Source organism: Dipteris shenzhenensis, chromosome 18 (assembly GCF_047967505.1).
Source record: "Dipteris shenzhenensis isolate YYH24624 ecotype China chromosome 18, Dip_SZ_1.0, whole genome shotgun sequence".
In the NCBI taxonomy this organism is placed as follows: domain Eukaryota; kingdom Viridiplantae; phylum Streptophyta; class Polypodiopsida; order Gleicheniales; family Dipteridaceae; genus Dipteris; species Dipteris shenzhenensis.
In genome coordinates this window covers 48,343,720-48,368,789 of record NC_141613.1, presented here as the reverse complement: position 1 = coordinate 48,368,789, position 25,070 = coordinate 48,343,720, and the positions used below count along the sequence as shown (strand labels likewise).

General features: G+C 47.8%; 1 protein-coding gene across 3 annotated transcripts in view; it reads right to left on the bottom strand.

Annotated features, from left to right (window-relative positions):
- LOC147891341 (Putative thiol-disulfide oxidoreductase DCC) overlaps positions 1-21,591 on the bottom strand; it is a 166,238-nt gene extending 144,647 nt beyond the window's left edge. For 2 of the 3 annotated variants that reach the window (XM_087389711.1, XM_087389714.1), the window contains exons 1-2: positions 21,357-21,591; positions 17,978-18,139 (exon numbers count right to left, since the gene is read on the bottom strand). In XM_087389711.1, coding sequence (XP_087245837.1) covers positions 17,978-18,139; positions 21,357-21,548 — 354 coding nt within the window. In that variant the 5' untranslated portion in view covers positions 21,549-21,591. The remainder of the gene's footprint in view (positions 1-17,977; positions 18,140-21,356) is intronic. The other variant, XM_087389713.1, reaches the window with a different exon arrangement.
- Positions 21,592-25,070: the final 3,479 nt, after the last annotated feature.

Below are 25,070 nucleotides of genomic sequence, written 5' to 3'. Positions count from 1 at the left end.
TGGAAATGGTCACCTGTTCGACCTGGTCATGGGGTGGACGTGGTCACATGGACGACCTCATCAGGGCCATGGACATGGTCACATGGTCAACATTTGTGGCTTGGTGCATCTTATCACCCAAGCACATGGCGCATCAATGAGTTACCTCTCACGAGGACGTTATCTCACCCTGTTAGTTCTTATGAAGTGAAGCCCCTTGTCAGAGATACAGGTGGTGCACAAGGCGGTGCACACGGAGTAGTTACATGTCTTCATCTCACGTAGTGAAGCTCCTTGCCAAAGACAAGTGGTTCATAGGGAGTAGTTACGACACTCTAGCTAGGGAGAAGCTGGCAATCACAGAAGACATAAAGAGATGGATCAACGCATGGCCAAGGTGCAAGGGATAGCCAATAGGAGAAAGGATGGGAGAATTCCAGCTAGGGGGAGGCGAGAGTGAAGAGGAGAGATCAAGAGGAGGTCAGGGATCCATTCATTCATTCTTTTCATTGTACAGGGTTTTGGGACGAGATGGAGAGAGAGAGAGAGAGAGAGAGAGAGAGAGAGAGAGAGAAAGAAAGAAAGAAAGAAAGTGTATTATTGTCCACTAAAGGCCAAAATGGGCCCATGGGACATCAAGAACTCTGCGTACAAGATAGCACAAAATCAACGTGCCACAAAGAAGAGGCATCGTCGAATATCATCTAAGTGCTACGCAATACAATGCAAGTGAAAGTACATAATGTCAAATCCGAGCCTAAATACAAAGTAAGCTAGATGCAAGGAAACCGCCCCTGGGTGCAAAACGGGGGGATGAGTACAATATGTCAATGCAAAGATACAAGTCCATGTATCACGGAGTCTGAGAACCAAAATAATACTGGAAATCCTGTCCATCGACTCTTCCTCCTGCTATGAGAGTACAAATCTGAGCAAAAGTGAGGTGAGCGGCTGGTAGGGCGAGATCTCCATGAGTAAGTCTCCTCCGAAAAGCTGCCATCATCCTGGATCGTCTGGAGATGAAGCGGCGAGTACGTCCCCTATGTAACAAGATCCTGCGGCGTCTACAAACCATCTCATATGTACATCCACAGGGTGGAGGCATGTGTCCTGTGTGAGCTCTGACCTCCTCGTGCTCCTCCTGATACCTGTCATCTGGTATAGCGTGTGTCTGAGCTCTATCGAGCTGGGCTCTATCACGCTCCGGTCTGTGCTGATGGTCTCTGAGGTGGTGTCGTCGAAGCATAGTGGCCTCCCTGACATAAAGAGCTAGGCAATGCTGATCCTCATAATCCATCACTCGTGAGAGAGGTCCAAAGCCATCCGTGAAGAGACAGTGGAATCTCCCTCTGATCTCATAATATAGCGGGCATCTGCAAATGAAGTGCTCCTCTGACTCCACCTCTCCCATGGTGCAACAAGGGCAGATCCTGGTCTCTCGGCCTGGACGACGTCCATCCTCCATGCGTCGCATCCTACCAGCCTCTATCTCGAGCTGATGCGAAGAGACTCTAAGCTGGCCAAGGGCAATCCTCAGTGAGTGGGACATGTGGATACCTGTGTAGCCTGGTGGAATGACAAATCCATCCTCTGAGATCCGAAGGAAGTGGTCACGATATGTGGCCATCTTCGTCGGAAGCTGCGTGGGATAAATCCAAGTGCGGTACGTATGAAGCTGCAGCAAGTCTGCTCTCGTGACTTGACTAAGCTCGTGGCGAGTCAACTCGAGATGAGGGGCATCTATGCTGTATCGGAAGGGAGGCAGTCTATCCATGTCTAGTCCAAGAGATGTGAGCCACCTAGTGAGTCTGAAGTACCAGCAGTATCAGGCCCCAGATCGTGCCAACTCCATAGAAGATGCAAGTGCTAACCATGGCAACCGAGCTCTGCCTGCTGCTGAGTCTCCAAACTCCCTAACCCTGTGCAAATACATGACCGACTGAAACGCTGCATCCAATGCAAGGGGAGTAGCTCCAAACTCTGCTAGCATGATCTTGTGCGGAACTGTAGCCTTGGCCCTAATGAGCCGAGAGAACATGATGATCTGTAACCTCTCTACTCGTCTCCAATCTGCAGCGCCAAGGTCTCCTGCCCAGAAAGGAGCTGCATACATCGCAGCTGGTCTCACCAATGTGTCAAATAGCAGGGATTTCGTATCGCGATGCTGAAAGAGAGAGAGAGAGAGAGAGAGAGAGAGAGAGAGAGAGGCTGGAGCTACGAGCTTGCTTGTTGTATTGTTGTGCTGCTCTATCTCTGAGGTGGACTGGTATACTTGGTTTCATTTCTCTCTATGATGTGCTCTCATTCACAGAGTCTTCTCTATGTTTACTGTCTCTTGCATTGTCTGTTATGAGCATTGTTCTCTCCTAGTCTTTTCTCAGAGTTCTCCTTCCCTAGTCTTCTCTTGGAGTGCATTCTTTGCTTTCCTGTTCCGATTCACATCACTTGTAGCACCCACAAGCATGGTCGTGGTACTCTATAGTATCGTATCATAGGTCCATTGTGTCATAGGTCCACGCACCACCCACTCCTCACCTCTCACATCAATGGCCTTTGGCCCCCATTAATACCTCCGGAAGTGTATCAGATTACCCCTCACACAATTTATGGTGATCACAGTGGGACTTTGTCTACGCATTGGAGGATTACCTGAAGATTGGCATGAAGAGATCCTGGCAGAAAACATTGATAATATCATAGCAGCAAACCCTCGGATTGAGTGGGACTTGTAGGATATAACCATTGTGGCTCCTATTCGGACACAAGCTAAAGCAGTACTCAATGACAGGAAAGCAAGAATCAAGATTCTCATCCAAACAAATAAGTTGAGAGGCACCAAGGTATGGATATTAGAGGAGCTCACCTTGATTCAGCTTAGGATTGAACAAAGTGAAGGGTGCTCGCAAAGAAGGGAAATGGGCTGTCTATAGAGATGGAAAAGCAGTTATCAAAGATTTTAAATCCAAACCAAAGGACTCTCAGTCTTAAACCGATGTAATACAGGCTCGCTATCTCACCTAGTACAATGTAGCTTATCTATAATAACTTTGGAAGTGGTATATGCACTCCCAAGAGACTCTCAATCTATAACCGATGTTTGGTACTTACCCTTTTGATGTGTGTGCTTTGTCTCATAGTCCCATGAGGGTTTCTGAAGACGTTAATATTTCTTTCTTTCTTTCTCTTCTCTCTCTCTCTCCTCTCCATCTCCTCCCAAAACCCCATACAATGAAAAGAATGAATGAATGGATCCTGATCTCCTCCTGCTCTCCCCTCTTCACTCCTACCTCCCCCTAGCTGGAAATTTCCCATCCTTTCTCCTATTGGCTATCCCTTGCACCTTAGCCATGCACCGCTCTGTCTCTTTATGTCTTCTGTGACTACCAGCTTCACCCCAATTGGACCGTCGTAACTACTCCATGTGCACCACCTCTCTAACAAGGAGACTTCATTGCGTGAGGTGAAGACATGTAACTACTCCATGTGCACCGCCCTGTGCACCACTTGTATCTTTGACAAGGGGCTTCACTGCATAAGAACTGACGGTGGCGAGGTGGATGAGGTGAGATAACGTCCTTGTGAGATGTAACTCATTCACATGCCATGTGCTTGGGTGATAAGATCCACCAAGGCACCTGGTTGGCCATGTGACCATTTCCATGGCCTAACTAGATTGACCAAGTCGAACAAGTGACCATGTCCTCCGGTCCACAAAGGGTCTTGGGTAGTCTCTGCATCCTACAACAGTGAGCAAGGAAATAGTTCCAATAGATGCCCCAGGTCACCCCACCCTCTAGATCGTGTCTCCCTTTCTTTCCAGAAGGCAATGTTTAGGAGACTGTTGGTAGCATCACAACTTGGAACCTCTAGTGTAGCCTTGTGATGGGAAAACGTGTCACCCACGACTACATCAACATACGGCTAGATACTGTCTATACTTGCATGCCATCTAGAAAAGGTTGAGAGGATCCCAAGGAGGCCATTGAGCACCATGAGCAATTTTGCAATGGTTGAGATGTAGGTATCTTTTACACTCTCACAAATCAAGGAGTCCCTTGTATGGACCACCATGCTAGTTGTTGGCACTTGCTACTGTGTGGCTGTAGGCAATAAGTCCCTTGTATAATCCACCATGCTAGCTGTTGGAACTTGCTACCGTGTGACTGTAGACAATGAGCCAAGACCCAGAGAAGCAGGCTACGTGACAGCCAAGATGCCCCTTGAGCACCTAGTGGACAACTCTATTTTGTAATATTCTCAAGATTTGATAGAAGGTACCTTTGTAAGGGATGGGGAGAAGTGTGTACTAAGAGACCAAAAGAACTCTCCAATTCTCATTGGCTGGCAACAGTTATAGGATTCTTTCTCTTTTCCCTTTTTTTGTTCATGAAATAGATTTCTATTAAATATGAAAGAAGTAGCCGAGAGAAGAAACTCAAGGCATAGATACATCATGTGGAGCATGAAAACTTGTGATAATATACCACTCAAAAAGTCTAAGCAAATGAAAAACCTTATAAGAACTAGGCTTGTTGCTGGAAATGCCACCTCCTGCCTATGAAGGTATCAGAAAAGAAAGGACAACCTCTCCACTCCGAGAAAAATCCTCCTCCTAGAAGAAGCAGACCTAGAAGTCCTTGCATCCTCGACCAAATAGGCATCAAAGTGTGTAAGTATCAGTCCAAATACTACCCAAGGTATGAGCTGGGTGGGTCTGGGTGCCATCAATAGCCTCTGTGCATCTGATCTCTAGATGTGCCAGGCAATGATGCTTGCTACAATCTCCTAGCAAGTGTTCATTGATATATGTGCAGGTCTTAAGGAGAGCCAGATATGGCATGAAATCGACAAAATTGTACACAATGGTGCCAAACCATGATAGACCAAGAAGAGTCCTAACTCCTAAAATATATGATGCCTAGTAATTGAAAGCCACGCCATTGGAGCCCAAGTAATCAACAAAGTACAAGAGGAAAACATGTGCAATCATTCTGGTATCTCGAGATGCTTCCTCTTTTGCATGATGTGGACAAAGATACCCCCGACGGGGCTGCTAATCTAGGAAAACACATGAGGCTCTCCCGTCATGCTTAACAATCATCCTCTGACAGGATCTTCATTTTGGTGTATCTCTTCATCGAGACACATAGACATCTTCCTGAAACAGATCTTGCCACTCATGAATAGCCTTGTTTTCTTGAGAGATTTTGGTAACCTTGGGTAGAGTGGTTAAGGGCTGCATAAGTAGTTGAGCGGTATCATCAATACAAACCAGCCCAACATTTTAGCTATGCATGCAGCTTTCACTCTCCAAAAAGCAACAGCGGACCAATCTAGAACATCTAATCTCACACAAAGAACACGTGCACACATACATTGATCACCACTTAGAGAATAGAGAAGATGCAGAGAAAGTATGAAGATAGATATTCATCCATGATTGCCAGAAAAAGCAATCTTCCAGCCTTGCTGGGATATCACTTGAACTAAATCTAAACCAAGACTGAGACCTCTCTCTCAGGTTTAAGAGGCTAAAAGCGATTATGGGATCCAGGATGATTCGGAGCAAGCCCTCAGTCCCCATCAAATCATACAGACAGAGTTTGCCATGACCCCTCTCCAGGTTGATGCTATCTTTTACACAATGAATTTCCTCCACAAAGTCTAGGCCTTACCCTAGTGGAGATTACCAAGACTAGCATAGAGTCTTCCAGGCAAAAAAGCAGAGAGCAGTGTTGATACAACATGGTACGCACAGGTATCTACATAGTTTGGAAGTCACGGCATTCAGATGGACAGACTTCCCCCCTTTCAGTACAGCATGGATGCACCACCCGAGATGATCCCACAAGATGAGATCAATCGTATCATACGGTTGGACCTCCTCCAGCTCCATACATCTAGGGCTTGGGGGGGAGAGGAGTTCCCCACCAAGATCCAGTTCTACCATGACCACTTCTTGACGGAATAGGAACATGGTCTCATCATCAGACCTCACTACCTTGAGGATAGGAGAGTCTCACATGCATTGAGGATCGCCATCGGTCAATTGCGAGTCTCGTCACTTCAGCTATTTTTGATCGAGGCAGGGAGAGTTACATGCATACCCAGAGAGCAGAGGATTTGCACACTATGCTGGATGGAGGAGATCGAGACATAGGAGAACTTTCTATATGTCTGCCCAGTCTACTATGAGATCCAAGGGCAATATCATTGCTTCTTTCCGGAGGGGCATGGCTTTGGTCCACTTACATGGCTGATCCATTTTCCCGATCAGGTTTGTGTTGGACTCTATCTGATTGAGATGCGACAACAATCCAACCTCAACAAGAAGAAGAGACTGAGCTCCTGCTCCCTGCCTTGCCCGTCTTCTCCCTCCGCCCTTTCGCCTCTGCCCTTCTCTTCACCTCCTCTCCGCCCTTTCGCCCCCGCTCCTCTCCGCCCTTCTGCCATCCATCGCCTCCGCCTCCTCTCCGCCCTCTGCCATCCTCCCCCTCGCCTCCGCCTCCCCCCCTCCCCCCGACTCCCCCTCCTTCTCCCTCCCCGCCTCCTTTCCGCTTTCACCACACTCTCCGTCTCCACCTCTGTCTCAGCCCCCCCCCTCCATCTCCACCCCTTTCCGCCTCCTCCCCGGCCTCCCCCTCCGCCTCCTTCCTGCCCTCTTTGCACCCCCTTTCCCGACCCCTACCGGTTGCTTTCTCCGCCTCGCCTCTTCATGCTGGCCCCCGGCCTCTTCAAGTGCTGAGGCAGTATCAGGGAAGCTCATCTGGATGAGGAAGACGCCTCTTCCATAGATAGTGGCCTCCTGAATGTGGTCACCCTCTAGTTCCAAGCTCGCTTGGATCCACTCTCGCACCTGTCGCCTTGTGGGTGTGAGGCCCACAATTTTGCCCACAATCGCCTTGTCTTGGATGCACTGAACTGCTTGCTGTACATGTTTGTCGGTTGGAGAAAGAAGGACCTTAACGGCTGTGGGATTCGAGGGTGCTGCCATGAGCCCCTCTGGCCAGACCAAAGGTCACCACCAAGATCTTCTTCCTCCTAACAAACACAAATGCTCCTGTTGTGAATGAAGGAGAGGAAGGAAGGAGAAGAAGAGGCGGAGAGGAGGAGGAGATGAGGTGAGGGGGGATGGAAAAGGCGGGAGGGAGGAGGTGGAAAAGAGAGGCGCATCCTCCTTGGCTTGCATTTGGTGTACCTCATTCCTTGGTACCATGGCTTTACAGTGGAGGACATGGACACGACAGACCATGTTCCCCGTTTTCCGGTTACGCTTCGCTTCCCAGGGCTCCCAAAGGAGTATAGAGCCATCCTCCCCTCCATTGGTCGGGCATTTGGCACGGTGCTCGAGTCTCCTCCAGATTCGCTCCTCCAGATTCGGCCGCATCAGTGGTAGCTAATGACTCAAAGGGGACTGGACCCAGGTTAAAAAGAAAAAGAAACCAAGCAAACAGGCCCGCAAGCGCCGCAGGCAGAGGGCTAGACGCAGAGAGAGAGAGAGAGACAGGGTTTTTTGAGAGGCACATGAGGAGGAGCAATAGCAGGAGCCCTTACGTGGAGACCCACCTCCCCCAATGGAAGGGACCTCTGCACAACAAGATGATCCTCCGGTGTTGGAGGTTCAGCGTTCGCATTCACCCTTGCATCAGTAGCGAGCCCCACGAGCTTCTAATGCTGCGATGGCAAAAGCTATGGACATTAGCCCGGCAGCGGATGAGGAGTGGATCCAGAGCCTCGACGAGCCCGATCAGCAGGGGGGGCCTGTGGTTGCCCCTACTTCCCCCTGCCCCCCTTCCCCTCAAGATCCCTCCCCTAGATTCCCCCTGCCCCCTGCCCCCTCCCTCCCCCTCGCCCCTCTTGCTTTGATCACCCTCACCACCCGCCCCCCTCTATCCGCCTTCCTCCCTCCTCCCTCCTCCTCCACCCCCCTCTCCACCTCCTTAGCAGGTTCTTCAGCCTCCCTCCCCTCTCCTGCCCTCGACACCCCCACCAGCAGGCAAGGGTAAGACGACGTCCCCTTCTGCTTCCTCAACGCAACACCCGGTCCATTCAAGGAGGGAGCTAGAGGGAAGGGGCTCGTCCTCTCGGTCAACAGCTCCCAATCTCCAGCTTGGGCATCCCTACCACGGGTCTTTTGGAGATTGGGACCCTGGAATTACCTGAAGATTCCGAACTCTTACCCTCTACCCCTGGAGGTAACGCTTGTGATCTTGCAGCCCCGGAAAGGGGGTTCGATTAGCGTAGTGGGCTCCCAGATACACCCTGTTTGGAGATTCCAGTTTGCCTCCACAAGGTTAGAGAAGTGGTCCCTAGTGGTGTTTGATGCTATTGTGGGAGATCAGATTTCACGCATTATGGACGAGTGGATGGGGCCATAGGGACTTGACCTTTGGCACACCCACAATGCGGAGGTTCAACTGTGCTTCACGCGAGAGAAGCCGTTGTGTGGTTTCGCAATAGGAGTTATTAGATTGCCTCCGTCCCCTCCCCCCTGCTGCTCCGCCCCCTCTCCCTGCCTCCGCCCCTCCCCCCTGCTGCTCCCCCCTGCCCCCTGCTGTCCCGCCCCCTCTCCCTGCCTCCGTCCCCTCCCCCCTGCTGCTCCGCCCCCTCTCCCTGCCTCCGCCCCCTCCCCCCTGCTGCTCCCCCTCTCCCCCTGCCTCCGCCCCTTCCCCCCTGCTGCTCCGCTCCCTCTCCCTGCCTCCGCCCCCTCCCCCTTGCTGTCCCGCCCCCTCCCCTGCTGTCCCGCCCCCTCCCTGCTTGCTCTCCCGCCCCCTCTCTTCCTCTCACTCCTCCCTTTCTTCTCCTCTCCTTTCCCCTCCCTCCTTGCCCCTCTCCCCTCTCAGCCTTAGCCCCTCTCCTCCTTCCCTCCCCTTCCCCCCTGCTTCCTCCTAGCCTCCTTTCCCCTCCCTTGCCCCTCGCAGTTTTTTTGGAACGGAAGGAGCCTTTTTTTCTGTTCGAGTCGGCCTCCTCACCTTGATTGGCGATGGATTCCCCGTCAGCCAATCCTACTCCATCTCCACCGGCCGCGAAAACTATCACTTTCTCTAAAGACGAGTTGCAGCAGCTCAGGAAGGATGTAGAGATTGAGTGCTCTACCACTTTGTTAGCACGCATCTTCGGGTCTCACCCTTCCAGATCCCAAGCCAGAGACTGGATGCTTGCGGCTCTCCCCCCAGACCTCGCTCCTCGATTGGTAGATGTTCGCCTTCTGGGACGAGGTTTTTTCCAGGTTGTTTTTGACACTCCAGAGGCTGCGAGCACTGTGCTCAAGGCCGAGCTTTTACACCTGGGACACAGGAAGATCTTCTTTGAAGCCTTTCACCTTGGTTTCGACCCAGTTGAGGCAGATAAGAAATTCTTCTCGCTCTTCATCAGGTTCCCCGGGCTTCCCCAGGTTTACCATCGACTTCTTTCTGTTATTGGGGAGCATTTTGGCGTAGTTGCTGAGATCCCACCCCTCCCTGGGTTGCCATTGACTGCAGCAGAGGCAACCAAGGCTGATGGGGTTCCTAGAGTTAGGGTCCTTTGCAAGGATCCTAACCTCGAGATGGACCACGTCATGATACAGCGCCCGGATGGTTCCTTTTTTCGCCAGAGAGTGGAGATTTCAGGCAGGCAGGACCAGTGCAGGATTTGTAGGACCTCGGGACACTTTGCCAGGGATTGTCCCAGGAAGAAGAAAAGGCCTAAGAAGACCTCTGGTACAGCTACCGCCTCAGGGCATCGACAGGGGGGACAGGGGGGGGGATTAGACCCGGCACTTGCCCCTCGACCTCGACAGAGGGGTGGTACAGGTCCAGCTCCTGCTCCTCTTTCTTCACGTGGCGGTCCTGCTCAGTCAGGTGGTGGTACAGGTCCAGTACCTATTCCTCGGCCTCATCAGGGGGGTGGTACAGGTCCTGCTCCTCGACCCCCACCTCCCTCAGGCACACGCGACGCTTTACAGTGGGTTCCAGTACGTGTGCAGGTCCCTCCTTCAGTTCACGAGGGTACCTTAGTAGACTCTGCTTCACCTCGAGCTGTCCTTCCTGTCTCACCTTGCACAGTCCGAGACGCTGAAGCTTCGACCTCCTCCCCAATTGCAGCTTCTTCCTTAGATCCAGCACTGCCAGATGTTCCTCTTGAGGACGGAGAGATTTCCGCGGCTGGGCAGACACCGGGTAGAGAGCCTTCCTCACTCCCTCCCTTGGACAGGGGGAAGGGGATAGCTTACACTGTTGATCCTCTTCCCTCACAAGGGATCCTTCGTACTCCGGTGTCTGGATTGCTCCACAGGAACTCGTTTTCAGCCTTGGCAGAGAGTTCAGATTTCCCAGAGGAGGAGTTTGTGCCTGCTACTTTTGGGGAGCCAATGGTTGGATTTCCTATTGACAGGGCTTCTTCTTCAGGTGCCAGGATTCTTTCCCCTATTGACTCTCCTCCACTGGGTTCCTTCCCTCCATCCAGGAGGTCTTCCCCTGTTGAGGGGTTTGTTTCCGCCACTAGGTCGGGTAAGGTGTTCCACTCTACATCCTCCCGTCGATGAGGATTATCAGTTGGAACATACAGGGCCTAGGTGGCGTCCCACATCGCCGCCGCAGACAGCTGATCCGGGATCAGCTTCATCCAGGTGTTACTGGGGGTCCCATTGATATATTATTTATTCAAGAGCACAAGCTGGATTATAGAGATTGTGCCAAGTCAGGCAAGTTGCTTTCAGGACATACTTTTTGGTCGCCTGCATTGGGCACTAGGGGAGGCACTTCTATTTCAGTTTCGCAGTCGGTTCTCCCCTTAGTTGTTGGGCACGGAGTCATTATCCCCTCTAGAGCTCAGTGGATTATTCTCTTGATTGGAGGGCGTAAGGTTGGCTTCCTCAACCTATATGCCTCCAACATTAGAGGGGAACGTGTCCTTATGTGGAAGACTTTGCTCTCCTGGGCCCCCATTGTGGATTCTTGGGTGATTGGAGGTGACTTTAACATGGTCGAGTTACCTTCAGACAAAAAAGGGGGTAGAGAAGGCGGACTTCACTCTTTGGAGAGAGCAGCTTGGGATGCCTTCCTTTTCCATTTCTGTGGCAGAGATACTTGGTGTGATGATGCCTTTCTTATTCAGCCACAGTCCCTCCTGTTCTCTTAGTCGAACAGGAGGCAACAGATGCCTATTCATGCACGCATTGACAGATTTTATGTAGATGACTGGGCACTAGACAGAGGGGGATCGGTATGCATTGCTGCGGGGGTTTCCACCTCAGACCATTTCCCTGTTGTTCTGGCTATCTCAGAGCCTCACTTGAGAGGCCGATCTGCCAGCATCAGGATCCCAGATGCCTTTTACACAGAGGAGGACCTTACAGAGGCAGCCCTACGGGTATGGTTTGCTCATGTCCAGGGAGGGCAGCCACATCCTTCACATTTAGCCGCTGCCCTCTCTGGTATTAGCGACTTTTACTGCTCAGTTGCTTCTACCAGGAGACGAGATATTCTCAGACGTGAGATTGGTGTTCGCCAGCAGTTAGCAGCTTTGCAGAGGGAAGAGCAGAAACGGCCTTCAGATGCTTGGATTCAGGAGCGCCTTGCTGCAGCGAGGGCTCACCTGCAGTTATTGCTTGATCAGAGAGCAGAGTATGCCTTTCATGCACGGGAGTCCTTCTGGATTCAGATGGGTGGTAGAGTCAATAAACACTTCTTCTCTACTCTTGGCCCTAGACATAGTAGAGAGAGTGTATCTCAGCTTATTGACTCACATGGGGTTTTACAGACAGAGCCAGATGACGTCTTACGCATAGCTTCAGATTTCTATGCCACCCTCCTTACTGCTGATCCTGAGACACACGATATAGAGGATGCTAGACAGGCTATTTGGCAGAGTATCCCAGTGTTGGTGAATCCGGATATGCATGTTCTACTTGACGCACCTTTCACCAACACAGAGTTCAGGACTGCACTTTCAGCCCTTCACAAGGGCAAGTGCCCAGGTTTAGATGGCCTCACTCCGTCTTTTTTCATTGCATTTTGGGATATGATTGGAGACTATATTACTTCAGCCATGCAGGCCATTTGGGACTCTGGCGAGATGCCTGAATCGCTTACAGAGGGCCTCATCCACCTTATCCCAAAAGGAGGTAGCAGAAATTTATTGTCCCAGTGGAGGCCTATCACACTTCTGGGGACTTGTTACAAGATTCTGGCCAAGGCTATTAGCCTCCGATTGCAGCCACTTCTCCCTGATCTTATCCACGACACTCAGACGGGATTTGTGCATGGCAGAAGTATTTTTTATAACATTTTTTCTTTCTGGGAAGCTTCAGAGTGGGCCGTGCAGAGTGGCCAGAATCTTGCCATTCTACTGTTGGATTTTGAAAAAGCTTATGACAGAGTAGATTGGAGTTTTTTGGAGGGCACCCTTCTACGCTTTGGATTCACTGATGTTTGGATCAGAGGTGTTTCCTCTTTGTACAGATCAGCCCATAGCTAGGTACTTATTGGTGGGGTAAGGGGTGAGAGATTTCAGATTTCGAGATCAGTCCGTCAGGGATGCCCCCTTGCTCCTTTCCTTTTTTTATTCGTGGCCGAAGCTATGAGCATCTATGTTAGATCTCAAGCTGACATCTTTGGGCTGAGACTTCCTATCAGAAGAGAAGAGGAGCTGCTTGACAGTGAGTTGGCTGATGACACAGCGATTTATTTGGATGCCTCTCCACAGACATTGACTTCTTTCAGGACAGCATTGGATTTATTTTGCTTGGCGGCAGGGGCGCAGATAAATTGGCATAAATCCAATGGCTTTTGGATCAGTGATGAGGACACTCCAGTTTGGGGACTTGACATAGGGTTCACTTGGGTTCAGAGGGGTGTGCCTATCAGGTATTTGGGCTGCCAGGTCGGCTTGGGTATTTCTACCACGCAGCAGTTTGCTCCCGTGTTGGAGAGCATCAGAAGGAAGCTTCTCTTTTGGAGCTCAGCCAAGCTGGATCTTGCCTCTAGAGTTGTGGTGGTCAACCAGGTCCTCTTGGCCACGGCCTGGTTTATTTGTTCATGTTGGTGCCGTTCTAGGGACTGCATCATTCAGCTCAGAAGACCGATCAGGAACTTTCTCTGGAGTGGGCTTGATGGCACAGCAGATGCCTTAGCCAGAGTGGCTTGGGAGACCCTCATCCTCCCTACACAGGATGGGGGTCTCAATATTATTGATCCAGATTTACAGTGCAGAGCCTTACTTTGCAAGATAGTGGTGCGAGGACTTATGCCAGGACAGGAACCGTGGAAGGACTTTCTTATCAGCAGCATACAGAGGTGCACACCTTCCTCAGGAGGAGACTGGATGAGCAGTGTTAGATGGATTTTCACCTCAGCACACCTCAGATCACCTTCATCCCCTCTCATGGTTGCCATTCTGAAAGCTTGGGCTAGTTTCAGAAGCTCTCTTCGGAGGATTCCTCCTTCCTCCCGGGAAGAGATTGATAGGCAGCCCATCATGTGGAACGACAGTATTTTAGATGATCGTGGCAGACCACTGGGTGCCTCACTCTACATGCAGTGGGCCAGGTGGGAGAGGGGACCTGCTTCTTCTTTGGGATCTTGGAAAGCCTTCCGTAGGCTTCCAGAGGAAACCAAGTCAGGGTTGACAGGACATCTCAGAGGGAGTGCAGGGAGGATCTTGCAGATTGAGTCAGCCCTTCCAGAGGCTTGGATAGACACAGATGATATGCCTCTCACTACCTCCACTTGGGCAGGTACTTTCTCGAGAGGCGGGGTTCCACTTCAGGTCTTAGCCTTCCGAGGTGCACAGGAGGATGCTTTGGTTTTCAGTGTCTAGGATGGTGGCAGATTGCTCAGATCTACAGATGATATATTGCTTGAGTCTGCTTTTCAGCCTATCAGGGTCGTAGGCCTTTTGATGCAGGGATCAGATTCAGAGTGGTTCTTAGACCCTGACCCCCAGTTACTCTCCACCGGGTCTTGGAGACTTTGGCTCTATGGAGGAGTTCCCATCAGGTATTTACAGTGGGACCCCGGAGAGTGGGAGTGGATTGACGCGGGGCATCGAGAGAAGACCATCCCCTTCTTTCGTTACACGGTCAGTAATGCCAGGAGATTTCAGCTCAGTAGTAGAGGTTGGAGACCCTCCAGAGTTCCTCATTGGGAGACTTTTGGTATTACTGTGGATCAGCAGAGGTACTTCTGGAGGAGGCTCTGGAAATCCCACAGGAATAGAAAGATCACTATCTTCTTTTGGCTTTCTATTCATGGAGGGATTGCAGTGAACCTTTGGAGGTCCAGATTCGGAGCCGACCCTACTTGCCCTCGTTGCCTTTCTGCTTCGGAGTCTATTCAGCATTGCTTATGGGATTGCAGACAGGCGAGATTGATTTGGATGGGGATAGCCAGGATCTTCAGTCACTTTGCCCATTCCCCACTCTTTATGACTTGGGGCTCGGTGGCTTGGCTTTCTCTTACAGGACCTCAGGTTTTCTATGAGGGACTTGACTCCTCCCGGGCCATTTCGGTTCGACATCATCGGGTTGAGCTCTGCTCGTTGGATGTGGTTACACACCGTCCTTTTACAGCTGTACATGCCTCTGTGGATACTTCTTGGGAGATTATAGCGAGCATAGCAGCCTGGCATATCTGGAGATCCAGATGCACAGAGGCTATGGAGGGTACTCAGGTTCATCCCTCGCACACATTGGCTAGTATCTGGACAGACATATCTGGACAGACATCGTACACACTCTGATGGCCGTATGGACGGGTATGCAGGGGGACTCCCGTGCAGCCTCAGCTAGGAGGGCTTTTTTCTTCAGGGAATGGAAGGATTCTCCTTTCTTCTCTGAATCTACTACAGGGTTGAGATGGCACTTTCAGCCTCAGCCTTGGTTTCTTTCCACCTCACTCTGAGGGGGTTTTTTATTATCCTCATGATTTCATGATGTATTCCGCTTTGAGCTTGCTCTCGCGGGTTTTTGTTCTTACTTAATAGAAGTCTTTTTCATGGAAAAAAAAAAAAAAGAAAAGGTTGATCTGGCAGACTATTGGCTCCTCCGAAAGTGTGTGGAGTTGTTCGGGGTGAAAGTCTCCTTCATGATGAAGTGGGCACGGAAGATTGGCATTGAGCCGGTATCCAGCCTAGTACATCGACGTACAGACATGGACTACTCGCCCTTCAAACCCTTGGCAAAGTCACATAAGGCAGTCTTTCTGGAACAGGCACCCACTCATAGGAGAGCCTTGTTTTCAGCATCTCCGTCCTCATGACTTGGACCATAGTGAGTTGACATGAGCACGGCTCCACGACCTTGCTCGTAGTCAACCTCAGTACCTGATACTCTGGCAGGAGTTGCAAAGGGTAGTGGTAGGGCGGACAGTGGACATCCTTTTGATTCAGGAGCATATGTTCTCAACATCAGACATCAGACGGTGACACCACCTTCTCCCAAGGAGAGGTTCAGAGGAGTGGTCCCCTGCAGTAGGACGGAGCCGAGGGGTCTACATCTCGGTCTCACAGACAGTGGCTCCAGAGGTCTATGATCAAGGCGAGCTTATCCCAGGACGGGCAGTTTGGATGGGAGTACTCCTAGGACGAGAGAGTCTAGGATTGGGATCCTGAACGTGTATTCCCCAGCGTGCAGACAGCACCGTCCGGCCTTTTGGAAGAGGCTGTCAGAGTGTCTCCCGGATGTAGACTCTTGGATTGTTGGTGGGGACTTCAACAACCTAGAGTTTGGGGAGGACAAGCAAGGCGGCGCCGCCTTCTCTGAGATGCCAGCACCAGAGCGGAGCACCTGGGAGCAGTTCATTTTCATGATCAGTGGCAGAGACCCGTGGCGAGAGCCAGATTTCAGCAGGATACCTGGCAGCCTCCTCTTCTCTTCCAGACAAAGGAGACATGATGACTGCTTGAGAGGCTAGACCGCTTCTACATTCGGGGCTGGGCACTGCACAGAGGCGGCTCTATAGGGATTTTGGCAGTGAGCTGAGTTTCTCTCGAACAGGCCGATTTTTCTTACAGCCTTTTCCCGGTTTTTTCCCTACTTAGTACCTTCAGGGCTGCTGTTTTGTATGAAATCTTTCAAGCACTAATAGAAGGTTCCTTTCTTTGGGGGGAAAAAAAAAAGGAGATGCGACAACAGAGAGACATAATGATGCGACAGACCAGAAACAGCAGGGATTGATGCCACAGGCCACCAAGACTGACAGAGCACAGGCCCTTGTTACAGATTTCTATGCATCTGAGTAAGCTGCTATCGATGAGGCTGAGGGAGAGGAGCTTGATGAGATGAGAGCATCATGGATTAGCAGTAGGAGTCTCCACCTCGATGTTGCCACGTGAGAGACACGCCACGTGCAACACAGAGGACCAGAGCATGCACGATCGAGGTTCCGGTCTATTTCAGCCCTCCTCAAAGGTGACCACCAAAGATGAGGCATCACCCTTGACGTAGCCCACCGGATCCAGAGATCGAGGAGACCACGTGCTCCACTGCATCGAGAGACACCTCGACAGACACAGATACAAGAGCTCCTCGCATCTCATCAGAGAGCCACCAGGTTACCTGGATATATGGAACATGGGCATGTACTAGGGGCGTTAGCTCTAAGCACCTGATACTCTTCTGAGATATTTTGCTACTTTACTATTTTGTACACTAGCTTAGCACTTTAGCTTTCAGCAAGGGCCTTAGTGAGCCCTTTGCTTCAGCCCTTAGTGGCTTGTATGAGTTACCTTTTGGTTTTGCATTTTGTCTCATAGGCCTGCGAGGCCTCCTGCAAACATTAATACATCTCTCTCTCTCTCTCTCTCTCTCTCTCTCATACCAGAGTTTTCTTCTATGGGATAACTAGAGAGAGGGAAAATGCCCTCTATTTATAAAGAAGAGGCTATACTGCCCCCTCCACTTGTTATTGGCCGATCACCGAGTTGTGGGGCCGACTAGAGAGTCTACAAAGCCTACCAGGCAACCAATGGCTGACAAAAGACACTGCAAGAGCCATCTTCAAACTTGGAGTGACACCTTCCTTCACTTGACCATAAGAGCTACGCTACTAGCTTTTTTACCACATTAGAAAATAGAGGTACTACTTCTTCAAACCTCAACAACAACAAAAAGATCTAGAAACTCTTTGATCAAACACAAAGGAGATGCACGCATGCACACGCGCACACAGAAACAATGATCACTACTCAGAGAATACCCATCGTAAGAAAGCCAACATCACAAGTTTTGGAATATTGGGCAACAATTCCTCTCACTACTCAGAGAATACCCATAATAGAAAACCAACATCACGAATCTCGGAATATTGGGCAACATCTATAGTAGACGATATAACCTTGTCATTAACCACTGGAAAACACCTTACTGCATCAAATTACACAAAGGTAATCTTTAACGTTTTCAATAATTGACATACTCAAACTCATCAATGACTTTTGAATATGTACACATCCTGAGAAATCTCATGGATTCTACCATAAATCTCTAAGCTTAGCTGCAAGAACGAAAGCTGAGAGGACATACAATTATTAAATTGCCACAAATGATACCCTCGGAAATTCTATGGACTTTTTACTTTTTTGAAACCAGCACCCTCGTTTCATAAGCAAAAAGACAGGTCTAGAGTCCCAAAGAAATCTATACACTCCAGTTACGAAATAGGGAAAGCCTTTTTGTACAGTCCATTTAGTACAATATAGTGCTGAAAATTAAAAATATGGATGCCATTCCACACATTCAACAGGTAGAAGCTGAAATATCCCATATTCCCAAAACCTAATCAATAGTAATCTAGGGTTTTTTCCCTTAGAAATAGATATTATTCATGAAAAAACGTGGTCTTTCAAATAAGAAGACGTGAGCATCTGAATGAAAAATGTGATCCTTCAAATAGGAACATGATGAGGATCTTAAAGTGACACAAACTTTCAAGTGGTTCTTTACTAAATGATCTTCAGTGGGGCAGCAGAAAACCATCCTTTTTAAGTAAAACAAGGTTGATATAAAGACTGAAGAGACCTCGCGCATACACAGGGGACAATCACCATCATAAAGCATCTTGATGGCCCATTTGTCATTGTCACTAGTTGGTATTGTCATGCCATTATTGATAGTATCAGGGGACCCATTATCCGATGTAGTGGGAGCCTGAGCTAAGGAAGCTCGTTGACAAAGAAAACCTGCATTGAGGGAACCCACATGATCTGACTTAGCGGGAGCCTGAGCTAAGGAAGCCTGTTGACAAAGAAAACCTGCATTGTATAGTTGAAAACCATGGTCACACCATAACAAATCATGTACGTAATATTGATACTGATTAAAAAAACTTACCAAAATCCCTAAAGAGACCATCCAATACTATGAAAAGTTAGTGCATACTATGCTGGGATATTGTCATAGCTAGACCCTTTTGTTTTAATGCCATGGGGATGAATCAGCACAAATAGCGTAAAAACCTTTAGATGTAAAACAAGAGGTGCAATTGGTGACCACATATTTCTATCATCTACGTTCAGCTCATCCTAAAGAAGGGTCCCCAAAACCCTACATTTTTCCATGAGCATCCACTAAACATTGAGATAATGCAAAGCTCAAAGAGGCAAAAGATCCTCATTTCATTTTGTGTAGGTCTGGAACAACATGTTCATAGAACTGTTTCTTGAAATCTTTCCACTTCTTTGGTGCTTCATCTACCACCAAAAGAGCTCCTCACCATGCACTAACGCTGTCTATAAGATGTACACTTACAATCTTCAACTTTGACTTCTCCGGGTAGCGTCCTGTTTTGAAAGTTGAATCGAATTGGAGGATACATTGCAAAGCTTTTTCACTAGCTCCATACTTTCCATCAAAATTGGTGAACTTGATGGATTTACCACCTTTTGTGAAGTCTTTAGTTTTGGATTTGGATCTCCTTTTTTTTCATTTATGACGGGAGCGTTCTATAGAGGAAGAAGGAGAAGAAGAAGAAGAAGAAAAGAAAGAAGATGAGGAGGAAGAGGAGCCACTTGAATTTGGGACCTTTGAAAAGATGCTGAAATCGTGGGATCTTCTTCAAAACTTCCAATTCTTGGATTTTTGTCTTTACAAAATCTTTGTCAAGGTCATCGTTAAGTACCGTAGGGTGCCTCTGACTAGGCCGTCTAGTGGCTGAACTCCGATGTTCTGAAACCAGTGTGGGATGAAATTTCAAACCCAAATTGAATCAAGCTTGGTTCAGCCAAAAGCCAATTGCAAAGCCCCATTCCTCTCAAGGAGGTAAACAATTACGAGTGAAGACGGGAGCCAGCCCAATGCGCGATCAAGAAAGGGTGGGAGTGGCTTTTGGTTGTTTGATGCAGCCAATAGTCTAGGGATTAGGGACCAGAAAAGTCGAATATAGTATATGGACAGCTCCAATCCTCCACAAAGGGAATAAAAGTTGAAAAGTCAGAGGATACAGCTCAGTTGGTGGTGACACAGGAGCTTTTTTGGGTGCCAACTACGAGTGCTGCTGAGATTAGATACATGGACCCTGGTGTTACTGTCACAATGCCGGATATTATTGATTGCTCAAGAGAGGAGTCATACTCCTTTGTGAAAGTGATGGACAATGATGAGTGCCTACAGTCATCTGGGTGCTTGGCTGTGACTCGGGGTTAGACGGTAGCTGTGACTTAGAGGGGGACAACAATACAAAACCACAGTTGGAGCTTCAAGGTCTAGGTAATCTAGATTTGTGACTAGGATATAATGTCTCGGGTATGTTGTTTGGTTGCAAACCTAGCAAGACGGAGGACGCGTTGAAACAAACCCTGAGAGCATGGTGCCTGGAGGACTTCAAACTATTCACACATCATGAGGGGGACGATTGGAGGATGTCCGTACCTGGAGAGCTCAAGTTTTGAGGCGGGTTCGTGACTGAAGGCGGTGGTGCCATCAGGTGCTACCAAAGATGGACCTGTGTACCAAACTAGTGTGTGCGAAAGAGGAGCTGGATTTGGCGGAGCAGGGGCCACTGGTTGAAATGCCAGGAGAAAACTATGACAACACCAGAGTGTTCTAGAGGGCTACAACAAGGGAGCTACTGGAGCATCTTCATCGACGGATAGGGCAAATGTGGGTCGTTGAGAGAGGGTGTTGGATTAGGGATGATAGCCTCCCCACCTCTGAGCCGAGAGAGAGGGGGCTGCCAAATGGGCAGAAAATCACAACAAAGGGAAAGGGGGTGACATCTCCAAAGGTACAGAGTGGTCAAACAGGCTGTACGGATGATGCAAGGCAGAATAGATTTGCTGCAGATCAGGGCTGAGGTGGTGCAACTGAACGGACACAAGGAGAGAACCCTCCTGCAGGATCTGAGGCAGGTCACAGGCTGGACAGGGCCTGCAAACAGGCCTCAAATAGTGGCGGACAAGTGGCACAATGCCACATGTCAAGTCGGAGGTGGAGGGGCCAGCAAATGGGCTGGTTCCCTTGGCAAACTCTTTGATGAACCCATTTTTGCTTCAAGATCATCAAAGGTCATTCTCATTTCGCAAATAGGGGCCTTGATTGCCAAAGTCATGATCATCCAATATTGAGGTTATCTATGCATGTCCACTTTCTTCCATCGAAGTGTTTCAAGGAGTGCCACGAGCAGGAACTAAAGAATATGTTGAGGACAAGCCTCCTGAAATGGATTTGTTAGAACGGGAGTTTTACTTTTGATGAGTGATCGTAGTATAAGGGAACTCTGAGAGAATGTTACACTCCTAGCAAGGTGGTTGGTGAATTAACTTCCTTTGTTTCCTTAAACAATGAGCGTGATCGATCACCTTCAACAATCCAGTAAAATCAGCCTTTGGCCTCATTTGGGAAGACGGCATACCAAAGGCTTTGTAAGATGATCAGACCTTCAATCTGAACCGTGGTTTATTGGAAACTAGCACAAGTAACGGATTGATAATGGCTCAAGCGTGAGGAAATGTTCGCTACACTGGTATTACAGGGCCCATGCTGGCCCTTCTCCTTAGACAACAGAACGAAGCTCCATTAGTTGGAAATGCCATCACCTCAGCATTAGGCCATAAGATGTTATACAAAGACAAGCTATCACGTCGTTGTCCCAATGGTGACATTGCTAGCGTCTGTGATTACCAGAAATGGATCATCCCAAGAGGTGATCTTCATAACTGAAGCTTGTCTGACGTGCATACATACATTACTCCTGTCCCTCTCCATTCTGACTACAATAGAATAGCTTACCCTTTGGCTTTTTTAACGCTTCGATTATTATTTGTAAATTTATTTCTCATCACAAGTTCATAAGGATAGAAAGTTGAAGAATGGCAATCAGCCTTTAGACTTTGCATGCGAGGTTCTGACGTACGCGACCAAAGGCAAGACTCGGGGCTCCCAAACTAAGAATCGTACCAGCAGCTTGTCGGCGCCGCGAGATTCTACTGGGAGACCAAGAGACGAATTTCTGTGTGTGTAATCGAACGCAATTGGAAGTTGTATTTGGCAAAGTGGGGAAGGAGCAAAAGCTGTTGGTGAAGACAGGAGAGAGATGAGCCTGAGTTGCTAGCAACGCAGATCGCCGTGCATTTGCTGGGAGTGATGCAGCCATGCCTACAGGCTTTCGAAGTTCCTCCCTTCATTTCATTTGAACCAATTAGCGATTGTGTCCTTCCTTCCTTTACTCCAAAGGTAGATAGAAGGTAGAATAACCTCCACCTCACCATCCTCTTCAGCTTGACACGTGTCACCTTATTGTCCAAGACATACTTCACGTGACTCCGAATACATCCTGTGCCAAGAAAGCGTTCTCCATGCATTGTCTTGTGGGTGTTAGTGCCTCGCATAGAAAAAACCAGCACTCCAAACAAAACAAAGCTGCCCATGTTCGCCCATGGTGCATTCAATGCATTTGGGCCATGGGTTTGGACGTTGTTAGGCGATCTTGACTATCCATATGGTGTGCTAGTCTGTAAACACCCAAAGGGTGGTTACACACTAAGGGTGCCTGCCCAAGTTGAAATGATGTGGAAAACATGTCTATCGGTAATCAATCTTGGCCGACCATTGCCTGGCCGGTATGTAAACACCCTAACATTGAGAAGCCAACAATCCCCCCCATACCCCTGTCTACTACTGGGAGGTCTATGCCATAAGACTTCCCGCTAGGAACGCATTCCACTTAAACAAATGCAGTGCATCCTACTTCATGCTATCCAAAATGTATCTCTATCCTATACCCATCCCCCCCCATGTGCTAGTAATCAAAAGAACTAGCTTGTGCTAGGAGGAAAAGCTTTTTTATAGTACTATTTCATAGGCTCTCAATTATTGAGTATAAAATTTCCATTCCTATTTTGCAATTTAAAACTCTCTCATCTTGTACAACCAAACCAATGAAAGTAGAATTGAAGGTTTCAGATGAAAAATGTCTCAAAAGAAGGAGGCTCAACCTTGAGGAGGCTGAAGAACTAAGAGATGAAAATCATGAAGATGAAGATTGTGATTTCTTAGATGCACATGACAAAAAAGATTGGCAAAGGAAGTAGGGGCCACGGTCTAGAATGGGAGGAAAAGTGGCTAATAGATGACCTGGTCTAGAATAGATGAGAATTGGATTCCCATCCTAATTTATCCATGTGCTAGGGCCCTAAGATAGGTGGTGGGCTACAAGCTAGGTCACACCTCATAAGCAAGAAGAAGCAAGCATGAGCAAGCACAAATAAGCATAATCACCCTGCATTTCAACTGCCTAAAGCATTTTTATTTCTAGCCAAGAATCAAGGTCTAATATACCTCTAACTTGAGGCACAATTGTTATAGACATAAGTCACGACCACTCTAAATACACAATGAGGGAATTTTGTGTCTTTGCCCTTGATTGGAGGAATGTCCCTTGAGAGGTGGATCTCATAAGTTGGCTTCAATAGAGTCCGTATAATTTTTAAACCCTGTATAGCGAACTCCACATGGATGTCCTTAAAGGGGAGAAAAGTTAGATTGATGTTTATGTCGATCATTGGTTCACAATGTTCAGTTTGAATATAAGATTCAAAAGCATATTAACTCAGTCTTGCTTTATTTTAAAACAATACAAAAGTAAATAAAGCATGTCTACTTTCCCTTAAAGATGTTTGGCATGATCAACAAAGACCTAAAATGAGTAACTAATAACTATGTTGAATTCCATTCTTAAGAACTAACTCAAATCTTTTGTATCAAGTGTAATAATGCCCATAGCAGCTTATGGCCATCATTTAATTTCCCATGGGAGGTCCCATCACCATTCTCCTTCATAAAATAACAGTTGGATAGGTGAGCATGTGCTTTGTAGTTGTTTTTCAAGTTGGTATGTGCTGTTGCAAATCACATTTGTCATTAGATGTGGTCCGTGCCAATGGAGCATCATCTTTACTCTAGTTTTTTATGACACCAAGGTTGATATTGAAGAATAAGGTCTCTTATTTTGAATTTCGATAAAACATGAAGGTTGATATTGAAGAATCAGATATTTGTCTCTTATTTTTAAACCCAAGGTTGATATTGGAGAATCAAATCTCTGATTTTGAATTTCTATAAAATAGGATACCTTTTCTTCATTCTTTGATGTGCTATTGGTAGATTGGCTGCATTTTCATGTCAAAGAACTAGAATTGTGTTTTCTCAATGACTCATTCAAGAAATAGCATTGCAGATTTTGAAGTCTTGTACCAACCATCCAACTTTTGGAGGAAGGATTGGATCCCTTCCATAGAAAATTTTGGATAGTGTACATATTAAAAAAGCATTTACCAAAGTGTTGTATGCATGCATATAGCAAAAGAGAGATAAAAATCCTAGTCCATGTGGTTAAAATTGAAGTAGGAAATGGTATTGGTTTTATTATGCCCTTGAGGCATTTTTTAATAGCTCACTATCTTGATGAAGAATTGAGATAAATTGTCTTTAAACATTGAACATTGAACCTTGCATGCACAATTTTGAGAACCTTGATGATGACTTGTTCCTTTAATCACGTAGTAGCTTTATTGGGCATGAGTGTCTACAAATCATTCTGTGCAAGAATTGTGTAATAAAAGGTACCTAGGTTAATGGAATTGGGGCTACTTAACCCCATCAATTGACAAAATATGTAAGTATGATGATGTTTCAGTTGTGTAAAGGAGTTTGAAGGCATGGATCTATTAGTTGAAGCTAACCTAAAACTTTGATGTGAAAAGTCCAAATAGGCACATCAAATATTTCTTGATAAACCCTAAGATTATAGGACATAATTTGGCGAATAAACGTTGCTCCTTTCTAGTTTGTTATGCATCATGAATGGCTAGCCAATTGGCTTCTCATGATATGCATACAAGAACTAGGCAATTAAGATAGATGGACTACAACTCCATGGAATTAAATTAGAGTGCAAGAAGTCCTTCCACAGTAAATAATAGATAGATGATGGCTAAATGGTATAGGTGATGCACACAAGACCCAGATCTACATGTCAGAGTTGTATCATTTCTTGTAGGTTTAAAAGTGGTGGGAATTTGAATTGTGAGATTCGACTTCCATATTTACTTTTTTCACATTTTCGTATCATCTCATTAGGGGAGAAATGGGGTCTCAAAAGGCCTCATAAGGAATGGATTAGTCTTAATGAAAGGGCCATGGTAGGGCCCAAAAAGTCTTAACCCCCCCTCACCTAGGTGGGTTAGAAGCCCACAAGTGACCCCACCTCTTACACACCTCTTACTCCTAGGTGGGAGCCAGCAAATTCAAAATTTTAAATTCCTTCCCTCCTCTCTCCTCCCTCCCTCCCTCCCTTCCTCCCTCCCCCTCCTCCCTCCCTGCTCCCCTTCCCTCCTTCTCCACACCTGCTGGTCCTCCCCTCCATCCCTTCTCTTCATCTGCTGGTCCTCTCTCCTCCTCCTCACCATCCCCTTTCCTCCTCTACACTCCTTTACTCATGGAACCATTCATTTTGGTCATGGTCAGTCCCTCATAAACTAGGTTTCCCTTAGTTTTTTTGTTTCCTTGATCTCTAATTCCTTGATTAGTCTAGGCATGGCTATTGTTGTGCTTCCCCTTGTATAATTTTTGAAATAGTCAGGTACTTCCCTGAGGCTTTCATAGCATTGTGAGGTGC